We start from the raw sequence: 24,438 nt of genomic DNA, 5'->3' as shown, positions 1-24,438 counted from the left end.
GTATACATACATGTATAAATATAAATAAAATAAAACTGCCTATGGAAATATTAGCCTAGATATATTAAGGGTTAACATGAGAATTTTATGTGTATCAAGGCAGAAATAATAAATGAAAAATTAATAATATTAATACATTCGTGGTTCTTCATTTGGCTTAAAAAGTGAATTTAGTAGTAGTAATATAGTAATAAAAAGATCTGATAAACCGTGAGCAGAGACTAAAATGTGAGGGGACCATAGGAAGTCGGTTTGCAGGTATGCGAAGGCTGCTTTCGCTTAAACGTCAGCTGGTGAACATGTTTGATCCCGCTTGGCCACCATACTTGTTGTGTTTGTTTTCAAGTATATCAACCAAAGATGGCGAACGAGCTGGACCGAGTGAGAATCTCAGCTGCGGAACTCCGAGCTCAAACTTCGAATTCAATCAATATTTCTGACTGTCAGAAAGGCGAGAGGAATCGAACTGGATACATGGAAGGTATGCATTCGTGAAAAAGTCGATACATTCAAGCGAAGAAAGTTGAAACAAAAGCTGAAAGTTAGTCTACGGAGTTGCTAAGTTTGTAACAAGCTAATGTTGTTAGCTAGTGTTAGCTAGCTGTTCTGCCTGACCATTATTTGGTCCCGCGCGGTCAGTCTTGAACGCCCCTTTCAACCACAGTTACACCAGATAATTTATGGCACAAATGAACCCCATAGTAATTGTCTTTGTACCGTTTCTTATATTTACTCCCTATATTTAAGTAACGTTAATGTCACATTTGTAGAAGAAATGTGTCCTCAGTATTTGAATGTAACGTTAAGGTTAACGTTTGACCTTATTAAACGTTAGTTAACGTTAGAGAGTTAGCTAACGTCTACTAAACTATCCTCCAACAGTTACATTTTCTGTAGAAGAGACCGAAAGGTTTATGTCATTACTGAATATAATAATTAGTCAGTAACGTGTGTTTCTCATATTGTGGGACGTGTTGCAAATTAAGTTAGCACGCTGTGAATATGTAACTTTCCCATTCGTAATTACTTTAGTGTTTAGTGGGTAGCATTAGTTGGTGAAAATGCACACGTGTAAAATGTTGAATCTCCAGTGACTTGGTTCCGAGCAGGCAGAACTTCAGCTGTTGTGTCTTTAGAGGATATGGCTGGTGTGAGACACTATTTGTGTTCTTATCAACAAATCCCATAAAAAGAGCGTGATGTAGCTTATCCCTCCAGTTGTCCAAAACCTGGCACATCAATGAGACACTACATTGACTGGGTGACATGTTTCTTTACTATGATGAACAGGAGGACTGTAATTTATTTTTAGTCAATCCAACATACACCATTTGGCTGCCATCAGTACTTACTAGAGTAAATGGTCCCCAGCAGTTTTTACTCCTATTCAAGTATCGTTTGCTAAAAACTACAGTTCACATCTGATTAAGTAAATTACTGAGCCCTTTTTAGAAATTAAACTATGCATTTGAAACCTATTCTAAATATTTAGGTCTTTAGTGGGAATGAATGGGCTTGGAGCTAAGCACAAAACAGAATATACTAATCACGTTCTTTTATACCTGTAGTCCATCTGCTGTGATAATTGATGACTGACTTTGTCTTTCAGCATCTTAATTTCTTCTGTCTGTGTGTTTTTATTTCTGCAGAAGAACATGAGCATCACGTACACAAGCAGCAAAGGAGGCGGGAAGGAAAGCGTCCGGATCAGCAGCGCTTCCAGACGGTAGCTGGACATGTACGCCGTCCCCATGACAGTGAGGAAGGAGAAAGTGGTCAAGGTGATCCCCTGGCCGCTGATTCACATAAGCATGATCAGCCATCACAGAGTGAGACAAAGGGTGTCTCTGAAAAAGTTTTAGAGAGACATGGGTGCACAGACGGTGGGACGATTACCGACAAAAGGGACTTAGACGTGATGAAAGGTGACTGCAGTAACACTCCGAACTGTAGAAAGAGCAGCCACTTACATGCTAAAACGGAAGCAAGTCAAGCAAAAGGCTTTGTTGAAAATGACAGAGAACACCAGGAACCGTCTGGAGCTGCTAAGCCGACAAGGAAAGCCCGCAAACCAGACAGAGAATTTTATCAACCTGGGAGCCGGAGGAACATTCAGGGAAAGGACTGTGGAGTTGGAAGAGAGCTGGATAAGCCTCCCCCTAAGAAGCATGAACAGAAAACTGAATCTGAATCCCAGTTAAGTACAGGGGGAAAAGAGGGGAACAAAAAAGCATATACACAGAAGCAAGGTGGGAAAGATAAAGAAGTAAAAGGTATACAGGAAAATTTAAAACTGTCTAAATCTAGTGAGCCAGACAGAAAGCAACAAAACCGCGAGGTGGAAAATCCTCCATTACTCTCTGATGCTTCGGTGGAGAAAATTACTTGCAAAGTAGAAAAGCTCAGTGTGAAAGAAAAGAGTAAATTGGGATGTGAAGGCCAAGATGTTGAAGAGTTAAGTTGCAAGAGAGGGGAAACGACTGAAAGGAGAGGCCAAGGGGGAGGAACAAAAGAGGAGGAAGAAAAGGTACAGAAGAAGAGGGAAAAGGGAAATCGCAGAAGAAGAGGTGGGGAGAAGGAAAAAGAGAGGAATCCAGATTCCAGAAGAGGAGGTGATGAAGTCGGTGGTGGAGGAAAGAGCGACCGGGGGAAAGCTGAGAAGGGTAGAGATAGGAGAGCTGCAGAATCAGATAGGGATAACAAACCAGTTAAGACAGGAGAGACACACCAAAGCAAAGGAAGAGAGAATCGTGCAGAAAGCAGAAAAGGTGACAACAACAACAACCGGTCCAGAGATACTGAGAAAGATGCCAACACACAAAGAAATGGAGAGAGGGCTATTGAAAGAAGCGATAGAAACAAATACAATGCAAACGTCACAACACCGACCTCAAAACGCTATTCCAAATCAGATATTCGGCGCTCAAGGAATCGGACTTACAGCAGTAGCTCAGCCAGCAGTGTGACCAGCCTGGATGGTCCTGGACTAAGAATGGATATGGAGAGTACCAAGTGGTCCCGCTTGGAGCCTAGGCACAATAACAAAGGGGGGATTGCTAATAGTGGAGAAGGACGAAGGAGTCATTTACAAAGCTGGACAACCAATGGGGAATCATCAACAGAATCACTGGAAGGGAGTGAGATGAGTGACATAGCAGAAGATAGAGGTAGGAGAAGAAGAGGTGGGGAGGAAGAGCTCAGTACAGAGAGGCAGAGGGAAGAAAGGAACAGATCAAAGGGAAACAAGGGTGGAGGTCGGGGAATCCTAAAGGTTTCTCTAGAACAGTCAGGTATCTTGTCACCTAGTGGGGTTGCACAATATCACAAGCAAGGCATGGTTCCTCGTGGCAGAGGTGGAGGTATTTTGGTGCTTCCCGCCCGTACAGAGATCTCCAATTCACCTGAGGTTGGGCAAAGGCTTCTTTTTGGTGGAATTAGGGGAGGAGCAGCTTGCAGGAGTAGAGGGGGCAGAGGAGGAGGAATGAGACGACTCTGGGATCCAAATAACCCAGACCAGAAACCTGCTCTTACCAGCACCCAATCCTCACAGCATTCATCTCTTCAACAGCCTATATATCTTCAGACGGGGACTGGATATGGACAACTTCACTTTCTGGACACAGATGATGAGGTAGCAGGCAGTCCTCCAGTCCCGCAGGGTGAGCACTTTCGATCCAAGCAGGCTGCTGCCATGGCCTACTACAAATTCCAAAACTCTGACAACCCCTACAGTTACCCCATGTCCACCAGCAACCCTCATAATCCTGGCACCACCACAAGCCAGCGCTATCCATATCCCTATCATATGGGGCCCTACCAAATGGGTCCTCCTAATGGAATATACCCCAGCCCTGGTGTGGGTCAGTTCTGTGGGAATTACCGGGGAGCAGGTTATTCCCAGCCAGGTGCAGGCGGTGGTTTGACATATGAAGAGGTGGAGCAACAAGCTAGAGGGGAGCTGGGGAGGTTGCTGAGGGCTGCAGATGCACAGGAGCTCCAGCTCAGTAACCTGCTGTCGAGGGATAGAGTGAGTGCTGATGGACTGGATCGCATGGCCCAGCTCAGGTGAGGATTTGGGGAGGGAAAGATGGAAGTGTCTTACACTTTTTTTTTTTTTTTTTTCTTTTTTTTTCTCAAACTACTTGTTGGGCTGTTGGTTTCCCTTGGGACTATATTTACTTATTAATAATAACAGAAGTGAGCCATGTGGCATATTGAAAAAGTACTATCCTGTTTATGCTCTTGTGTTTTCTAGAGCTGACCTTTTGGGGCTATATGAGCAGGTCATCCTGACAGACATCGAGTTCTCAGACTCTCAGAGCGCAGATCAGGCTTTGTGGAAGAACGTCTTTTACCAGGTCATTGAGCGCTTCCGGCAGTTACTCAAAGACCCCACCTACGACAACGCACCTCATATCAGAAACATGCTGCTCACGCTACTTGACGAGGTAAGGAATGTGTGGGAACAGGGCACAGCTCCACCAAAAATAGGTTATTGCATTGGCGATGCGTGTCAAGCATCGGAGATCTGTGTGCCCGACTCATATTGCTTGTGGATATATCAAGACATATACCTAGTAACAGTGTCTTTAGGCAGTCTGTTGGATATGCAGTTGTGACCTTGCTTAGTATTTGGGTAAGCACTGGGATAAATAAACCCAAAGCATTTATATGTTGCCTATAAATCTTGGAAATATTTGTGTCTAAAACCATTTTAAAACTTTTATTTCTTGTAGTGGTAACATAATAAATTCTGAATTCTTATTACTCACTCACTTAATTAATAGTAAAGCCTGTAAAGTTTGTATGTGTGCAGGCATACATTAAAGATGACTACTGAGAAAAAAATCTGTCTTTTTTTCACCGTAACTTCACTTGTCTGTTGTGGTCATTGTGTTTTACAGGGAACACTATTCTTTGATGCGCTGCTTCAGAAGCTGCAGGCAGTGTACCAGTTCAAGTTAGAGGATTACATGGATGGCATGGCTATCAGGGCTCGGCCATTACGAAAAACGGTACAGCAATACTCACTTTAGTCTGTTTGTGTGTGCAATTTTAATGTGTTCAAATATTCATCAAATAATAAATCTTACAGATAATTGGAAATATATATACGATATATATCCTTGCATTAAGCAATAAAAATGCAACTTGTAGCTTTGATATAGTGGCAGACCACTTCTGTTTAGAGATGAAACCGTATGAAAATTTCATATCACGATTATAGTGACCAAAATTATCACGGTTATCAGTATTATCACGGTACTGTAAAAATGTCCCAAAAAATATTAAAATGTACTGATGCACACACTGAAACCATTTCAACAAGTTTTATACTGAAAACTACAAATACAATTGCCATTTTGTTTGCATAAAAAATAAAATAACAGCAAATACCTTTTGTAAACAAATGAAAATTATGCGTGCATTATCAAGATTTTATATTTTTTATAGGTAATAAGATGACCCTGTGGACAATTACATGAAAACAAATAACTCTTTAGAAGACAGTGATAGTAACTGCAATGAGAACAAAAACTGACATAAATACAGAGGAGTCTGTAGTGTTTCTAGATATGCTGGTTGGTTGACTAAACAGCATAATGTGTTATCATGTGCAGTGGACGAATAGACTCTGCCGACACACGACCCACACAGCAACAGAACAACGTGTAGTGTTTTTACAAGAGCAGCTAACACTGAGAACTTCAGTTTACACGCTGTTAGCAAGTCAGAGAGACAAACTAAAGCTAAAAGTTAACTCACCCTGTGTTCACTATAAGGTTATTTTCTTCAATCAAGTTTCCCTCAGCACTCTCAAAAAAACAAAAATACAACCGGACTTCAGAGTGACTGAAAAATCTCTGCAGTGTTGTCTTCCGCCCTGTTGTCATTGACCAAACAAACCGATGTTGCATTCTGCGCATGTGCGCCTGCTTCTGGGAGACACTGGACAGTGTTTGCCGTGAGATTATAACAGCACGGTTAACTGTACCCAGTTATCATGGTAATTAAAATTAAAACGGTAATAATAACCATCGGGAATTTTACCATGGTTTACCATTAAACCGGTAATCGTTTCATCCCTACTTAAATTTAAGGAGCCTGTCAATTATCAGATTACCATGTTACTAGCAATATACTATCAATGTTTAACCAAGGATTTCTTTCAGGGGTGGGTGGTAGACACTACTAATGTCGCGTAGCGGGCGTGTTACAGGTACTAGGGGTGGAACTCTCCGGGCACCTCACGATTCGATTTCGATTCAGAGGGCTGCGATGTAATTATTGAACAATTATCGATTAATTTTTTTCTATGCAGGATCTCTGGATAATTACTAAGCATTTAATTTGCGCATTAAAATAATAATAAAAAAAACATCTCCTAATTAGTTTAAAAGGGCTAATTTGCATCCTTAATTTACATCATTAACCTCAGCTACATGGTCACCACCTTCATTTCTTTAACAACCAGTTGTCAGATAAATATTATAAAAATAATTATCAGGATGTACAGTATGTACACAGGACAGAGCTGTAAACCAGTTTAGTCTAAGCTTTTTTTACCTGATGTTCTCAACCCAAGTAGGTAAGTTACTACTAATGGCATACAACTGTGCTAATTAATATTACTTTGTTACTAATTTAACTAATGTTATAAACGGCCAAAAACTTGCTGTACAGGGGAGATGTTAGCTATTCCTAACAGCCTTCACTTTTCCACCAGTTGAGGAAACTACTGACTTTTATTAACGGACACAAAGTGACCTACACTGCACATTTACTGCCAGGCTGAAACTTACTGCTAATATTTTTCATCGCAAACTGTCACCGTCTCCCTCTCTCTCATTCGCTCGGCCTCACTCTTAGGATAAACAGAGATCTGCCAAGCGTTGAGTGTCACCATGCCTGCACACTGTAATTTGCATTTGCAAAAATTCTTTAAGAAATATCACTTATTGATTCAATATTAATGAATTTTAAGTATCATGCAACATGGAAATAGTCAGTTGTATGTGCAATTATTTATGGGGACAATTCACATTAAATGTATTGCAACAGTAGGATATTAAAATACTATTATACTATTTAATAGGGACAATTCACAATGAATGCATTGCTGCAACACCTGTATTGTGAATTGTCCAATATCAAACATTACTTGAAAGCCTCCACATGCTGCTGAACACAGTTGGTGTGGTTTGGAGGCTACTCTCACTACTCTCAGGGCATCGCTCCTCCTTGTTTAACGCCTGACCGCTATTAATTTTTTCTAACAGAATATCTCCAGTGGTAGGGGAAACACTGACTGCAGTTGCTTACTACTTGTTAACTGGGTTTAAAATTATGTCCTAACTCAACTTTTTATGTAGTGAATTGTTAAAAATGTTTCTGTCTTTTTTTAGGTAAAGTATGCACTTATCAGTGCTCAGCGCTGTATGATTTGTCAGGGAGATATAGCACGTTACCGGGAACAAGCCAGTGACTCGGCCAACTACGGCAAGGCTCGCAGGTAGGCTGAGCGTTCTCTGGGTATCGTATAATGTCTTTCATACTTCCAAGAGCACGTGTATTGGCATTAAACACTTGATTTTCCAAGAACAACTAGACGTGGGATGATTTTTACACCTGTTTAATTTCTCACAGACAACTGTGTTTCATTTTGTCCTGATTATTTATGAGAATTGCTTAACAATCATACTAGGTTTCGAGCAGCTTGTAATTTGAAATGCTTAATCTTCCACAAAGTTTCTCTGATAGTATCTCATGACTACATATTTCTGCCTTTTTCTTAGCTGGTACCTGAAAGCCCAACAGATTGCCCCCAAAAATGGACGACCATATAACCAGCTGGCCTTGCTGGCAGTCTATACAGTAAGTCATATGTTGTTTAGGTAGGGATGGAAGGTTGGAGTTGGATATTCAGCTGAAAAAGGTCTGTGCCAGTATAAATAGATAATTTGCATTAAGTTACTGGATTTTGACTCTCTTGGCACTGGCACTGGCATGTCAAGGAGATGAAAAATGCAACTGTATTTTGAGTAATGGTGCGTTTGCACACACATAGTTGCGTTCTTTTGTAGATATGTCCCTCCGCTTACTCTCTTCCCGACTCTCACACTTACAGAAGCGGAAGTTGGATGCTGTGTATTATTACATGCGCAGCTTGGCAGCTTCCAACCCCATCCTGACTGCAAAGGAAAGCCTGATGAGTCTGTTTGAGGAAGCCAAGCGTAAGGTGAGACACACACTTCGCTCATTCCCCTGATGTCAGATGATTGACGTTTTTATGATGATAAACGATTGGCTAATATGAGTACACTGCCTTGACTTCTGGAACTTTGGAAATGAACCGTCATGGTTTGTTAGCAGTAATTTTAGAGGATGTTGATTGTATTACTATGGCAATGTTGATTCATACCTGCACAAGATACAATAACCTATTTTATCATATAGATATTAACATGTATTATATAAAACAATTATAATGACTTGGGTATATTAGTGTGTTAATTCAATAATTAGCTTATTAGAAGTAATTACCATATTATCATAACTGGTCAAGTTTCCTATAATCTGGTGATAATGCTGAGACTTTACAGACTCTGTTCTTGAAGGCAGAGCAGCTTGAGCGAAGGAGGAGACAGGAGCATGAGGGAGGCTCCAGGGGTCCAGCAGTAAGAGGAAGAGGAAGAGGGGAAGATGGAGCACGTGTGGAGATTTGGATTCGCCCCAGCGGACAAGCAGCAAACTCATCCTCACAGAGAGGAGGCAGTGAATCCAGCAGAGACTCTGAACAGGATGGAGAGCTGGGCAGTCTCAGCGCTAGTGATGTAAGATCCTATTCATTCTTTTGCTGTCTCTCATACACACACGCACATTCGAGTCCTGTGCGTCATAAGCCTTTACATGTCTCCACTCAAAGATGATGGTCTGTGTGCGCATATTTTTTACCAGGTATTTTTGATGTTGGTTCTAGAGAGATTTTTTTATTCTTTTCAAAACACTAAGAGACACTTGTGCCTGCAGACGTCTCCCACACGGATTTATAGAGTTTCATTTCCCCTCTCTTTTTTGTAATCTAACTTATTATTTCCTTTTTGGTCTTGTTTTTCCTCTCATTCAGTATGTCCTCTGTCATCATTTCATTTTTATTTTTATATTTCCTGCGCCTTCATTTCTGTTTACTAATGTTTTTAAGGCTGTTCTGTGTTCAAAGATGTTTCTAACCCTCTCTTTACCCCTTCATTCATCTGTTGTTATTGGCAGTTTTTCAGGTTATCATTTTTGCTTGAATGATTCATCAGTGGAACGGTGGTATTCTCAAGTATGTTACAGAGTAGTTGGGCATCCATCCATCCATCCATTTGTCTGCCGTGTATTCTGTCAGTTGTCACAGTGACATTTGGGTGAACAGGATGCATTATATATATTTTCCTGGTAATCATCTGTCAGTAGCTTCTAAGTGATGTTGATGCAGATAGAGATCTGAGAGCAGAAAGCTGGCAGATGTCCTAGGTCCTTCCGGGGATGTCTTCCCAGGTGTGTGCGTCTAGTACCCCACCAATGGGAGGTACTCAGGTCAAACATGCATCCAACCATATCAGCCGGTTTGGTTTCTGTGCTAGAGTTATAGTTTAAGATGTGGTTGCTGTGATCTGATTCATGATTGAACACTGAATAATGTGTTACTCTCAGGAGGGTTTTTTTTCTAGTGAAAGATCACAGTTTTTCACACCGCTGTCTGTCCTTCCTGATTACTGTTTGACTTTATTTCTTATGCTGTGTGCTTTAAAAATGGTACCAGTTTTTTTACATACTGTATCTCAGTCCCAATGATTTTACTAATAGTCACTTTAAATATCCTATTACAATGTGATAAGCAGCTTTGTGCCATTTCCATTTTACTTTCTTTACTTTGGTCTCTCTCCAAAGTACTCTTGTCAACTATTTGTCAGTGTATCCTGTTGGAAGAGGGATCTGTATGTGTATCCTCTTTGTTCTGTACGGCTACAGTAGCCTTTCAGTCTATTTCCTTCCACCGCTATTGTTCAAATTCCCAGGTGCATTGAAATGGTGACATCAGCTCCTATCCTCTCCTTGTGCTTTATCACTGGATGAAGACATGTGTTTTCTTGTCATGTGGTGTGCTGAAGGGTTAATAGCTAAGTGAAACGGGTGCCCAAAGAGTTTTTCCTGGATTTATTTGAGACAAAGTTGCCAAGCTCTATGGCACATATACATATATTTATGGCACTATCAACCGATAATGTTCCGTTTGTAACTTCAATCACAATATTTTAGAAATGTGTCTAAATATGAAATATGTAGTCTGTATTTTAAGAAGTCAGAAACTATCTGTAGTGTTATAAAGAACACTGTAAATTAATTTATTAGCTTTTGTTAATGTTCAAGTCCAGTGTCTAGTGCGCTTTATTATGAGGAGTGAATTATGACTATACCTTCTTACTGTAACTTAAAAATACATGCTTTTTTTGCTATCTATTTAAAAATATAAATATTTAAAAAACATTGTATAGCCACCTTCTCATTGTCTAAAATCGAATGGATTAAATGGGGATGTAATCCTTCTTTCCTTCATGTCCTTCCCATCCTTCACTTTTACATTTTAAGATGGTAAAAGACATAAATTAATCGACAGAGATCAATTCATCAAACATGCTGTTGTTGGTGATGCTTCATTTAAAAGGAATCTTTTAGCAAAAGTCTACCAATGACCCTACCCTTCCAGAGATTAGTAATACTTTCCTTTTGTTCTTTCGACCTTATTGTTTTTTCTTCAGCTAAATAAGAGGTTCATCTTGAGTTTCCTGCATGCACATGGAAAGCTCTTCACTAAAGTGGGGTGAGTGATGTCTCATGTATTCCAGCTCATAAATTCATTAGTTTAAAGCGGGGAAAATATCATCTAAAAAATTTATTTTTGAGGGTGCTTTTGTGTCTGTTTTTTTGTGTTGATGTTATCAATGTGTGTGTCTTGTCTACACAGCATGGAATCCTTCCCAGGAGTGGCTAGTCGTGTGTTGCAGGAGTTCAGGACGCTGCTCCAGCATGGCCCTTCCTTACTGGGCAGCACGCACTTGCTGCAGATCATTACCATCAACATGTTCACCATTCACAATGCTCACAACCGAGGTAATACTGCACCACACCATATTAACATCAAACAACAAATATTGCTTTAAAGCTACATACATTGTGTTTATCAGCAAAATCCATAAAAATCCATATCCTTTGAAAAACTTTTTTTATTATTAGGCAGGTGATTAACATGGATTTTATTTAAGATGTTGTGTAAACTGTGATTCAGTTTATTGCAGAATTGATAATTGCTCTTTGACACATGTTTAATCTCATCTTCTAACATGTAAGTTCTTTATTATGCAATTGAGCATGTAGTTCTTTTCCCAACATGACTACAATTAGAAAATTAACATGCATGCTGGGGCTGCGCACAATTGGTAATATTGATACAAAGAAATGCTTGTCTCTATTTGTCAGGTGAAGAAGGAGAAGTGCGGCACGTTTTACAAGAGCAAAGCACTGCCCTGGGTATCGGCATGTTTGCACTGCTGGTGCAGCGCTGCACAGAGCTGCTCAGGGACACTCCTGCAGGTACACACTCAGCAAGTATTTGAAGAATTTATTTAAGATAAATTTCTGGAAAAATCTTAAGATATTTTGTTATGATTAGGGGTGTGACGAGACGAGACATGTAGAGATTTTTAGATTATTATTAAGAAATCTTCAATTATGTGAAATCCATTTTCTGCATTATGCTAATTATTTCTGCACCAATTTATGGTGGAATTTTTTTTATTAATGTAAAGAGAAACAAAGTGTATGTGAAAATTCAACATATAAAGATATAATAGAATATAATACTTTTAGATGTGTTTTCTCCTGTTCAACTTTTCTCATTAAATATCATGTCCTGCTGAGTCAGGACACATGCAGGCATGATTTAGCCTCCTCTTTTGTGTCTTTGTTTGGGAAAGTAACCTCATGTAACCTAAATGTGCACGTGCCACCTTTTCACCTCAATGAGAAATTTATTAACTTTAGTAAAAATAATTATAGTTATAAACTCCTGGGCTTTAATAGCTCCTGTGTTTCAGCACATTTTCTGCTCATATTCAAAACTTTCTGCACATTCAAAACCACATATCTGTGTTCTCTGACATGTTGAGGGAAAAAAAGATGTAATATCACAAGACTAACGTTATCATTTATTGAGAATTCACAATATTTTTTAAGTCTTCCTGCCCTATACTCTGCTGTGCATTATGTTATTGCTCTGCTGGCACCGAAATAAAAAGTCTTGGCTGAATCCGAAACCGAATATAATGAAAAATGTTCCCAAATACTGAACAAGGTTTTTCACATTTTTTTATTTTGCCTTTTATTACCATTGCACTTACTCAGTGAATAAATTGCATTTACTCAGTATTCAGTCGACGTTATCAGTTATACATTTGTTTTTCACAGCGTGAGGAAATGTTGATTTCGTGAGTTTCACGAGACATCTTTTGACCTGACGAGAATTCTCCTCACATTTTAATTTCACAAGATCTCATGGCACAAGATCTTGTCACTCCCCTAGTTATGAATAAAATAATTTTAAAAATAGCCATTACAATTTCTGTATGCAAAGGGAAGTGTAACTTCAGTTGAACTTGACATCTTGTATTATAAACTTATCCTTCTTTATTTAGAGAGCTGTGATAACATACTGTGAATTTTATGCCAGACTCAAAACATCCTTTGTTAGAATTGTTAGCTTGTTTAGTATGAAGTGTGGTGTTATAAAAATGTCTCATTTTTTTTCAGAACCAGTCCCCGTGGCAGATGGAGAGGAGAGGGGTAAAGGGGAGGAGCTGGAGGGTATGGTGAGGGTCTCTGCCTTCCCATTGGACCTTAGAGAACTACTGCCAAGCATCAAGGTCTGGTCTGACTGGATGTTAGGTCATCCCGACCTGTGGAACCCACCACCATGCAATATAGAGTGAGTACTTGAAACCTGCAGTAACAGATAATTTTGGCCGCTTGTGGGCAGTGGAAACAAGTTGAGAACACAACATTGGCATATCATCACTTTTTAAGTTGATATGGTAAACTTGTTGTCAAACAGTTGCTTATTTACATATCGAGCAGTTATGGAGCAAAATTGCATTCATTTTGAACCGTGTGTGACCACCTGGAAACGGTTAGTCCAGTATTCACTCTCTTGTAATTCCAGAGGGAAATATCTAGCTATTTTTAACTGATAAATGCTTCTTCAGTTCTGACTGACTAGTAGGGAATAGTTGAGTTTCCCCACTAGTCAGTCAGAACTGAAGAAATGTTTTGGATGAGGGACAAAACGTCTTCTAGGATATGCAACCAAGTCCAGTTGCCCTTGACTTTAACCTCCTTTGGATAACTATGACCTGGATGACTAAGAACCTTCACATAAAAGCTTCACTATGTTCACCAACTGTGTCTGTCTGCTCTTTGGTGCTCAGCAGGTAGTGTGCAGTGGGTTTTTAACTGCAAACAACTGCCTGCTCTAGCTGAAAGTAAGGCTGCAGTGGTTATTTTAGTAGTCGACTAATCTGTTGATTATATTTTTGATTAGTCAACAATTATTTTTGTACTTATACCCTTTGTATCAATACGAGGAAAAAATAAGAAGATGAAACAGGGTAGGCTACTGCTTTAATACGCTGATTTGCTATTGCACTTAACGTGTTTGCTAACACAACTGAAATAGCATTCTTTTAGCCAGCACCATCCATGAGACCTTGTTTTCCAACAGGTAAACTAACAAACATTATGACACTAACATTATAGCCAGTTGGCTAAAGCCCAAAACGGTTGCTAAAACTTACCCATCCGGAGAAGCTCCAGGGTGCTTGCGTTTAAGATGCCAATGCCGTAGTGCTGCTGTGAAATGTCAACTCTGCTTTACAATGTTTGCACTGAACTTAATTTGCTGGTTTGTTTTCGGTGAAATGCTCCCATACTGCTTAAAGCTTTGGTCTCTTTCTCTGTGGCTCCATCATTCATAGTTCTCATTCTTCATGAGTAGCCTTACAGTCATGCCATCATGGCAGAAAATGGAAGCGATACTGCTCCCAGCACTTCCTGTAGTGCATTGCAGTTACAAATGAACAACCAGAAAAGCGCTAAGATTGCTGTCTCCCCATCTCTGGAACGATGTGTCAACATTAAAATTCCACGTTGACGAATTATTATAATCCACATAATCGTTGAAGCCCAGCTGAAAGCAACACAATGAGCAGCTAAACAATGAACTGAGACTCTATAAAGCTTCAGAAAGTAGTTCTTTATTATATTCATCTCTTACCATCACTTGTGGCTTTTCCTCTCTATCAAGTTGCTGCCCTGATGTCTGGCAGTGCCTTGCAGACCTGTGTAATATGCTGGCACGCGTGGACCATGAGGAAGTGCCGCTGTACAAAGCTGACACTGAAGAAAGCGAGGGAGATGAGGAGTTGACTGTGCTGCAGTTGAAGGAGGACAAGCTTCTTGCTGGCTTTGTACCACTGCTGGCTGCACCACAGGAGCCCTGTTACACAGACAGGCACACTGACATGGTGAGTGGAAAGTAAAGGTGTATTTCATTATACACTGCTCAAAAAAATAAAGGGAACACTTAAACAACACAATATAACTCAAAGTCAATCACACTCCTGTGAAATCAAACTGTCCATTTAGGAAGCAACACTGATGGACAATCAATTTCACATGCTGTTGTGCAAATGGAATATACAACAGCTGGAAATTATAGGCAATTAGCAAGACACCCCCAATAAAGGAGTGGTTCTGCAGGTGGTGACCACAGACCACTTCTCAGTTCCTATGCTTCCTGGCTGATGTTATGGTCACTTGTGAATGTTGGCGGTGCTTTCACTCTAGTGGTAGCATGAGACGGAGTCTACAACCCACACAAGTGGCTCAGGTAGTGCAGCTCATCCAGGATGGCACATCAATGCGAGCTGTGGCAAGAAGGTTTGCTGTTTCTGTCAGCATAGTGTCCAGAGCATTGAGGCGCTACCAGGAGACAGGCCAGTACATCAGGAGACGTGGAGGAGGCCGCAGGAGCAGGAGGAGCACTGCCAGAGCCCTGCAAAATGACCTCCAGCAGGCCACAAATGTGCATGTGTCTGCTCAAACGGTTAGAAATAGACTCCATGAGGGTGGTACGAGGGCCCGATGTTCACAGGTGGGGGTTGTGCTTACAGCCCAACACCATGCAGGACGTTTGGCATTTGCCAGAGAACACCAAGATTGGCAAATTCGCCACTGGCGCCCTGTGCTCTTCACAGATGAAAGCAGGTTCACACTGAGCACATGTGACAGACGTGACAGAGTCTGGAGACGCCGTGGAGAACATTCTGCTGCCTGCAACATCCTCCAGCATGACCGGTTTGGCGGTGGGTCAGTAATGGTGTGGGGTGGCATTTCTTTGGGGGGCCGCACAGCCCTCCATGTGCTCGCCAGAGGTAGCCTGACTGCCATTAGGTACCGAGATGAGATCCTCAGACCCCTTGTGAGACCATATGCTGGTGCGGTTGGCCCTGGGTTCCTCCTAATGCAAGACAATGCTAGACCTCATGTGGCTGGAGTGTGTCAGCAGTTCCTGCAAGAGGAAGGCATTGATGCTATGGACTGGCCCGCCCGTTCTCCAGACCTGAATCCAATTGAGCACATATGGGACATCATGTCTCGCTCCATCCACCAACGCCACGTTGCACCACAGACTGTCCGGGAGTTGGCGGATGCTTTAGTCCAGGTCTGGGAGGAGATCCCTCAGGAGACCATCCGCCACCTCATCAGGAGCATGCCCAGGCGTTGTAGGGAGGTCATACAGGCACATGGAGGCCACACACACTACTGAGCCTCATTTTGACTTGTTTTAAGGACATTACATCAAAGTTGGATCGGCCTGTAGTGTGGTTTTCCACTTTGATTTTGAGTGTGACTCCAAATCCAGACCTCTGTGGGTTGATAAATTTGATTTCCATTGATGATTTTTGTGTGATTTTGTTGTCAGCACATTCAACTATGTAAAGAAATGAATATTTAATGAGATTATTTCATTCATTCAGATCTAGAATGTGTTATTTAGGTGTTCCCTTTATTTGAGCAGTGTATTTTAACATTGCAGCCCTGGTACATACATCCACTCCTGTAGAATTACTGAATGTTCTACTGATTATTCTTCTGTCACCTGGATTTTACATGCAACCCTAATCACCCTCTCATGCACATATACCTTCATCCTCTTTCCTCAGGCAATAGCAGCAGATTGTAAGAGAGTGACAGTACTCAAGTACTTTCTGGAGGCTTTGTGTGGACAGGAAGAGCCTCTGTTGGCCTTCAAGGGAGGCAAATACATCTCTGTGGCAACTTCTCCTCCACCTAGCTGCTCAATGGATACAAGGAGCAGGCAGGATTCTCTAACAGAGAAAGAGGTGAATGTCTTTCTCTTACTTTCCCTCTAATAACCTCTTGTCTTCACTTATCCCACTCTGTTCTTTTCATCTCTGAATGCATTCCTTTCTTTCAAACTATGAGCCACACAAAATTATGGAAATGTTAAAATTACATTTTTATTGCAACTGAGGCTGTCAATAGAAGTAGAAGCCAAATTGCTAAAAAAATTGGTCTTATCCTTGTCTGTGTATGTATGGCAGGCTGATGATGTCATAGTCGAGGCAGAGTCCTCTCTCTCCGCATCAGAAGAGGAGGAGGATCCCGAGGAGGCGGGAGAGAGTGAGAATGACATCAGACAGCTGAAGGCGCGCCGCCACGCCCTCACCAACAAACTGGCACAGCAGCAAAAGCGAAGGGATAAAATACAGGTAAAACAGGCATATACATGCATAACAATAAATATATTGAAATTGGGAATTGCATTTAGGTTGGCATATATGTCTGTACATCTGACACCTAGTTTTATATATATATAAAATCATTCATTGTCTGTTCAAATGAAAGTCACTTTGGATAAAAGCGTCTGCTAAATGAGTAAATGTAAAAGTAAAATTGCATTAAGAAAAAGTTACACTCAGATCCTGCATTGTGTGAAGGCAAAAGCATTCCAGGTGATGCGGAAATAATTGGTTTTATTTCTGGTCATGCCTGTGTCTAATAGTACAGTAAAGGCCTTTTCTGGCACAACTGGACAACGGCACCACTGCATTCTGAAAGCCATTATTTCCACTGACTGGCAGAGTGCACTGTGCCCAGCCGTGAGCTCAGGTCAAAGCGTGTTGTGTCTGAAAGGGCCTTAATTGAAAAGGGCAGGTGTGTGCAGTTATACCATGTTGTGGCAGAGTTGAATTTCACATCAAATTTCATGTGTGTGTTGCAGGCGGTGCTGCAGACAGGCGGGCAGTTGGAGCTGGAAGTGAGGCCTCTCTTTTTGGTTCCAGATACCAATGGATTCATTGATCACTTGGGAGGGCTGAAGAAACTCCTTCAGTGTGGGACATACATAATAGTTGTGCCACTCATCGGTAAGACAAGAAACAAAGTTAAAGGATGACCACGCTCTGTAGTAAGAGGGATGAAGGAGCATTTAATTGTGGTGTTGTGACATGTTTAAAATTATTAGAATACCCCATGTGTCTGATTTTTAGCGTTTAAAAGGAAATACCCATGGTGTGATGTGTGTTCTGTTTCTCAGTGATTACAGAGTTAGACGGCTTGGCTAAAGGCCAGGACAACTTTGGTGGCGGAGTGGGGTCAGGAGGGCGCGGCACCGGCAGTCGTGGCAACTATAATGTTACTGCGGCCCATGTGCGGGCCGTGCAGGAGAAGGCCCGGTTGGCAGTGGCTTTCCTAGAAAAAGGATTCGAAGCCAGGGAACCGTACCTCAGAGCACTGACAAGCAGAGGAAATCAGCTAGAGTCTATTGCCTTCCGCAGTGAAGACACCTCTGGACAGCAGGTGATAGCCCAAATATTTCTTTGGTTTCAGCAATGAAATAAGGATGTTTCATTTTGCTGAGAAGCAGCTTTTGATGAAACATGACTACTTATATCAAATCTTTGTACTGTTTTTCATTGACTTGGTTTTCTATTCTTCGTCAGGGTAACAATGATGATGTGATTCTGTCCTGCTGTCTCCACTACTGCAAAGACAAGGCAAAAGATTTCATGCCCGATCAGAGAAGTATGTAATATTGACCGTCATTAATTGTCATTGTCAGTGTTCATATTTCCTCACACGTGCAAACACTTTGCATAATTTAATGTGAATAAAGTCTTATTTACTACTCATTGGCTCTTCCCCAACACACAGATGGGACAGTGAAGCTCCAGAGGGAGGTGGTACTCCTTACAGATGACCGTAACCTGCGCGTCAAAGCTTTGACCCGCAACGTCCCAGTCCGAGACATCCCTGCTTTCCTCAGCTGGGCCAAAGTGGGCTGAACCAGACTAAGCTGGAATCAAAGGAACCCAACTGCTGAAGCCTGCTTGCCACTCAGCCAGGAGAGGAGACACACTTAAGCAGAGGAAGAAGAGGAGGAGAAAACAGGGGCGAGGAAATGATTAAGAAAGCAAAGCACCACTTCTTATGAATTACAAGCAAATGTAGTGAGAGCAGGGTGGTTTCAGTGAGCTTTTTCCCCCTTGTGATGGTGTGTGTGTGTGTGTGTGTGTGTGTGTGTGTGGGGGTGTGGGTGTTAAGATCAGCGAGCTTCCCCAGAAAGAGACAGGGAGACATGAAAAGTCTCAGGAAGGCTGGACTGGAAGGGAGTAAGGAGGTTCAAATGGAGCAATTTGATTTGTAAGTTGTCTGGTCCAGCCTTGAGCCTCTGCGCCTAGTCAGTGAGTGTGTACTCTGCAAGCAGTATTCAAATATGAAGCTAATTGTAGAATGAGGCAGAGCAAGGGAGAGTGTTTATGGTCATTTAATTGATTAAAGACAGCAGTAATGAAGGCCATAACTGGCACTTCCACACTGCTCTGAGGGCCCAGTCATATAGACTGCTTTGGCCTCTGCAGTAAAGCAGAAAGAAAGGTAGGCGGAGAGAGGCACAGCTGGAGAGTCATTGTGACTACATTAAAAAGTGGCTAATTATAGTAAGGGTTAATTAAGACCCCTCATCCAACCTCAACACCTCCAAGGAATCGCGGAAGTGATCGATGCCTGTTTGGTAACTTGGGTTGTTCTTCCAGCTTGATGCTGAGATTAAGTTTTGGTATTGAAGGAAAATGTCGTCAACAACAACAACAACAACAACATTGGTTTATTATTTATTTTCCTAGTTTTAACGCAACTTTTTGAGCTCATACCAGTAAAAAGTTTCCTTTCCTTCTTACAGAACATTTCTCCATTTTGTAGACTGATCACTCTTAAAGTTTTCCCCAAAACGGTGTCAACAATAATCTTTTGAATCCATTATTTATCAGATCTGGTGGCAAATGTATTTGTGAATTACTAATTTCTGTTCATGAGCAGCATAAAAAATCTGAGATTTATTATATTAAGACTACTTAATTGGTTTGTGGTGATGGATTTCACCTCCAGAAATTGATGTTGAATTTTATGGGATTTTGATTTTGAAATTCTACCAATCTGTCACTTAAAAAATGAAACTAAAACAGACAAACAAACTTACACCCAGGTCTGCTTCAGACAACCACCATGTTAGGATATGGTTTGTTCCTTAACAGTGACTTTGCATATACCTTGTTATTGAGTACCTTTGCTGACTATTTCATTTTATTTTCTATTCACACTCATATCAGTCTTTTTGTGCTTTTCAGTTAATACCACCATAGCAGTTTACACTTTCATAAAATGTTTGTTTGAAATATTTAATATCTGTTTTCCTCTTCAGTGTGACCTTTTCAAGGTCGCATATCCCCTTTTTTTTAATTGAAAAAATATACATGAAGTATAACAATTACATAAATGAAAATATAGCCTATAAAATTTCCATTGAATTTGAGCTTTTGACTGTCAACATTTAACAAAAAGTTGGTATTTGTGTTTTTGTTGCTCTACGTTTTTTTGGAGACTGTATGTTTCTGTGTGTGTTTCAGCCAGTAGCTGGATGCTCAAAATAGATGTAATATATACCTATGTCCTCTGTTATGTTACATGATACATAATTAATTCACTCATCACAGTTTGGGTATATGGATTTAAAGTAATATGGTGTGTAGATGTGGCTTGCTTCCTATTTGTCTTGTACTTTTTCAGCTAGGCTCGTACAGCGTCCACCAGCAGTTGATATTTCTGTATTTGTGTGAAACGTCTGACAGGTTTATGCATTTTTTCCAGCCCCTCTGTTCTGGTGCTACTGTAGTGTTCAGTGCAGTCTACTGTGTTAAGTGTTTAAATTTCGGCGCAAATGTTGTAAATACATAATCAGTTTAACTCAAATTCCCATTTCATCTTCCATCATTAAAATGTTTTGAAGGCAGTGTTCTTTACCTTATTAATGTGCAAATGAAGAATGATATTGTAAGAATAGGCCTTTTTCATAGCAGACATTTTGACTTGTCAAACAGTTAAGGCACAGGTGATACTAATAACATTAACTATACCTCTGTTATATTCAGGTGTTACAGTAACTTGTGACAGTGAGCCAGCATGCACAATACCAGGATCTGGAATCTGAAGTAGAAACGAACAGAGCCAGACCATCAAAACTTGCCATTTTCACTTAAAAAAACAAAAACAAAAAAAACTGGATATATAGTTTTTGTGTACATTTAGATCACTAAATGAAAAATTGTGTTAAAACAATAATAATTAAACCCAGATAATCAAAATTATTACAAGAAACAACATGCATCTATAAATTAGCAAATGATCTGCTGAAAGTTATATCTAAGTCACTGACATACCAACACCTTCACATGTGTGCCCCTCTTTATATACAGTCTATGATGTGCCCTCATGTGGTAGCTGAAGATAGCACAGCGATGAAACCAAGGAGCTAGTAAAGAGTTTTGGGGTGTAGGACTTCAATAGAGGGAATGTCTTCATAAATTTATGACATGGACAAACGGAAATATATAGGTCAACTAAACTAGTTTAAAGGTTTAATGACTTCCTGAAATTCTTTTCTCAGAGCTGATACATTGTCGGTGCACTCCTACCAACGGCTTAAGACCCGTGCTTAGAGGCTTCCTACCACTCATTGTTACAAGAAATACACTTCAATAACAAGCAGGAGTGGAACAATATGCTCCTTCAGCATGTTAACAACTGCAGACAAGCACAACCATTACAAATGTGTTATTCTAGTTTGAATACACATCTATGGTTATACTCAAGGGGATTAATTTATCTACATTATATATACACACATAAATGTGTGTGTTACAGGGACGGAAAGTTCAACAGCCTATCCATCCATATCATTTGCTTCAGTATACTTCTGTGCCTGGATACAGACCACACAGGCAGGACCTGATTCCCATCATCATGACAACAGGGCTACCAAACAACCAATCAAAGCCCTCTGAGCCTCGTTCTGCAAGCTGATTGGTCTCTCAGCCTGCAGCCTGTTGTGGAATGCCCATCTTTAACCTCTCTGCTGCCTTGCACATTGCATACGTGCTTTATTTTCTAGATTGAGATTACAGCCACATAATTTAATCCTATGAGATTTGGTGTCACGTTTCTACTGACGCGATAAGATGTCTTTTTCATGCCAGAGCAACAACATCTTAATGAAATGTATTTCTGTGAATGTAGAAATAACAGAGGCTTCAGCTACATAAATGGCCACTTTTATGCTTCCCTGATGTAAACATAACGTGACGTAAAAAGTGACACTGTCAGAAATGGAAACGTCAATGCACTGGTGTCAATTTGCCAAGCTCTTTGGGGACAGAGTTCAGAGGTTTTGAGATCCATTGAAAGAACAGGGAAGCTCACCTGGCATCTGTAGTTGTTCATTTTACTGTTAAACCGTATTCATATTATATAACAATGTAATACCTAGTCATATCACTCCATGTCATGGACACATGCTTTCATAGGTTTCACCTTACAGGTCGGATGACTTAATCATAGTTTTATAGTTATATTTTAGTACACAATTAGACTATTGTTTAGTCTGCACAATATCTGTTTACCAGAATAAATGATGGACTTTTAATGTAAAACATCTGTCATCATTTTAGAAACAAGGTCTGATGCGCAGTGGGGTCCTTGGACAGCCAAATGTTGGTTGGGCCATCTTTCCTGAGATGATCTGTTATTGTTCTAGGATATATAAAACAGTTTTTTTTTTAACATTGTCTGTGCATTAACAACAAGCTTTTTGTAGTAGAAGCCACATTAACACTGAAACAGTTAATCAGGTTAGAAGCTCAGTGACTGAAAGTGCATGAGACCAAATATACACACACGGGGAATAAATGTCCAGTACTTGGTTATCGCCCCTGCATTCATATGAAGTAGGATGTTGTGTTGACAGTCATGTAACGTTAAATGGCTTTCTCCACGCAGACCACACACCTACACTTACAGTTGCTGGATGGCACAGCAGTATCAAACTCAGGGAGGGGGCAACATATACTCTGTAGGGGTAACGTTACTGCTGGACAGCATCAACAAGACTCTTCAAAACCGCCACACAGGTTCAGTTAAAGCAGACTGTAAGTTACCACTCCGACTCTGTGATTTCGATTTATTTGCTCCCTGATTCCTTCACGATGACGAAGGGAGGTGATTCTCCTCGCCGCCATTTTTAGGGAACTGCCTATCGATGAGAGGAGAAACTTTGCTAGCTACTGCCTAACAGCTAGCTAGTTGGCCAGTGCTGCCTGTCTGTACGTTATGACAGTTAACGCTTGACAGTCGTTAGCCAGGTCAGCTTGCCTCACGTTGATGTAAATTACTCCTGCAGCCGGGGCCAGTGTACCTGACAAAAACAACGGTTATTCCTATGAACAATTTAGCTCGACTTAAGTCAGCGTGACAGTAACGTTAGATATTGGTAAGGCAATTGTGCGGCTAGATTAGCGAGTTAGCTTGGCTAACTTATTAGCTAGCGAATTCACACTTTGATTTCCCTGGACTGCATTGCCTCGTCTGTGATTTGGCGTTGGCCACTCACTCTGCCGTGTTCAGGGTGACTGGATTAATCAGCCGTTTATAACGTTACCCCACTCAACCTTTGTGGATTAATTTTGACCAGGTGAGTTGGTCGCTAACTTTAGCTTTCTACTAACTAACAATGTGTAACGTATATATGCTAGATTTGTTCTCCAGCGCTACATGCTGCAGTGGAGCTTGATTTAAACATTGGTTAGCTCACGAGTTAGCCACCTAGATAGGTAGCTATTCGCCAGCTAACCAAAAGTTGCTGTCACAAACTTGGTCTGTCGCATCGACAGATTTTAGTCTGCTTTACTGGGCAACTTCAGTGATCCCTTGTTAGCACAGGGGCGTTTGTTTTGAATCCCAATGTAGCACATCAGCAAACAATGTAAATGTACATAGATCAGTGCTAGCAAGCTAAATTGTGAGTGGTTTGGTTTGTTGTAAATAATGGTAACGAATTGCTTTACCTAAGAAGCATTAACGTTAGCTAGCTGCATTAGCTTGCTAATCCGCTTTATGCATCTATGGTTGCAAGCAGTGCCACTCCCTCGTTTTTGTTTTTGTCCACTGTGGCTGTAACTCCCGTTAAGTGAAACTCGGTTTTGAATGTGTCTGTTTTGGAAGTTTGCTCATCTGTAAGGGACATCATGAGTCACATAACGTTACTGTCTGAATCGCTAGCGGTGTGTGACTGTAGGTGACATTGGTCAAAGCTCCTTCCATGTCTCTCGCACGTAAGTTATACTGCATGTCCCGGTATTGTGTTTACAAGCAGCATGAGCCAGGGGAGTCTAACAAATCATTGTGATTGTCATTGTGTAAGTGACAAGCAGAGCTCGCATCCATCTGCCGCCGATGCCTTGTTTTTGTGCACTGACGTGAGTCGCATTCCTCCGTTTTCTGTGTTGATATTGCGTAACACTGGCGATCACTCAGCAAGCTGCTCTTCTGCTTATCTGCGACTTCGCCGCTTAACCTCTGCACGACACACAGATTTGACATAATACTTTGAATATGCTCAAATCACGCATAACGTCAGTGGTTGTGACAGTGAAAGTTTACCATTCGCCTAACCAAGACGTTGCGCTCTGTTGGATCTGTCAAAGCTGATGTCCAGGGTTTGATGTCTGAAATACCCAAACACCCACGCATGCTTTATGTTTTGTGTGCTGTCTATTGTTACTGGCTTTGTCTGTCAAATAAGCACTGCAGTAGGAGCAGCCAACCTATCTTTGTTGGTGTCTTAAGGCTGTCCATGCTAGGCAGGTACCACTTGTCCTCTGACTCTTTTATCACAGATTTCAGCTAGGCTTGTTGTTCCCTGCTTTC

The 24,438-nt window shown here is 41.0% G+C and overlaps 2 protein-coding genes across 3 annotated transcripts in view; both read left to right on the top strand.

Annotated features, from left to right (window-relative positions):
• Positions 1 to 339: 339 nt before the first annotated feature.
• On the top strand, positions 340 to 20,470 carry smg6 (SMG6 nonsense mediated mRNA decay factor). 2 transcript variants are annotated; one of them, XM_038708410.1, is made up of 19 exons: positions 340 to 481; positions 1,650 to 4,065; positions 4,256 to 4,448; positions 4,905 to 5,015; positions 7,407 to 7,513; positions 7,797 to 7,875; positions 8,129 to 8,239; positions 8,619 to 8,834; positions 10,806 to 10,867; positions 11,012 to 11,157; positions 11,524 to 11,637; positions 12,853 to 13,027; positions 14,402 to 14,621; positions 16,323 to 16,502; positions 16,725 to 16,892; positions 17,405 to 17,549; positions 17,720 to 17,982; positions 18,126 to 18,207; positions 18,337 to 20,470. In XM_038708410.1, the coding sequence occupies exons 1-19, from the start codon at positions 361 to 363 to the stop codon at positions 18,465 to 18,467; spliced, it is 5,040 nt and encodes a 1,679-aa protein (XP_038564338.1). In that variant the 5' UTR covers positions 340 to 360; the 3' UTR covers positions 18,468 to 20,470. The 2 variants fall into 2 exon arrangements, with proteins under 2 accessions (XP_038564338.1, XP_038564337.1); XM_038708409.1 differs by having other exon boundaries at positions 8,604 to 8,834.
• A 2,264-nt stretch (positions 20,471 to 22,734) lies between these two features.
• Positions 22,735 to 24,438, top strand: part of taok1b (TAO kinase 1b) — a 36,223-nt gene continuing 34,519 nt past the window's right edge. Inside the window, 1 exon segment of the mRNA XM_038707637.1 lies at positions 22,735 to 23,203. The gene's annotated coding sequence lies outside the window, so the exon portion shown is untranslated.

The sequence above is a fragment of the Micropterus salmoides genome, unplaced genomic scaffold (genome assembly GCF_014851395.1).
Source record: "Micropterus salmoides isolate LMB-PRFRI ecotype aquatic unplaced genomic scaffold, ASM1485139v1 Ms_hic_scaffold_9, whole genome shotgun sequence".
Classification (NCBI taxonomy): domain Eukaryota; kingdom Metazoa; phylum Chordata; class Actinopteri; order Centrarchiformes; family Centrarchidae; genus Micropterus; species Micropterus salmoides.
The sequence above is the reverse complement of the archived record's forward strand: the minus strand, read 5'-3'. Positions and strand labels throughout refer to the sequence as shown.

What these genes read in the sequence shown, in the direction of transcription:
- smg6 (XM_038708409.1), top strand. Translation starts at nt 361, where the DNA reads ATGGCGAACGAGCTGGACCGAGTGAGAATCTCAGCTGCGGAACTCCGA. An exon ending in AACTACGGCAAGGCTCGCAG is followed by an intron (nt 7,514 to 7,796) that starts GTAGGCTGAGCG and finishes CCTTTTTCTTAG; the next exon opens with CTGGTACCTGAAAGCCCAAC. An exon ending in AGCGAAGGGATAAAATACAG is followed by an intron (nt 16,893 to 17,404) that starts GTAAAACAGGCA and finishes TGTGTGTTGCAG; the next exon opens with GCGGTGCTGCAGACAGGCGG.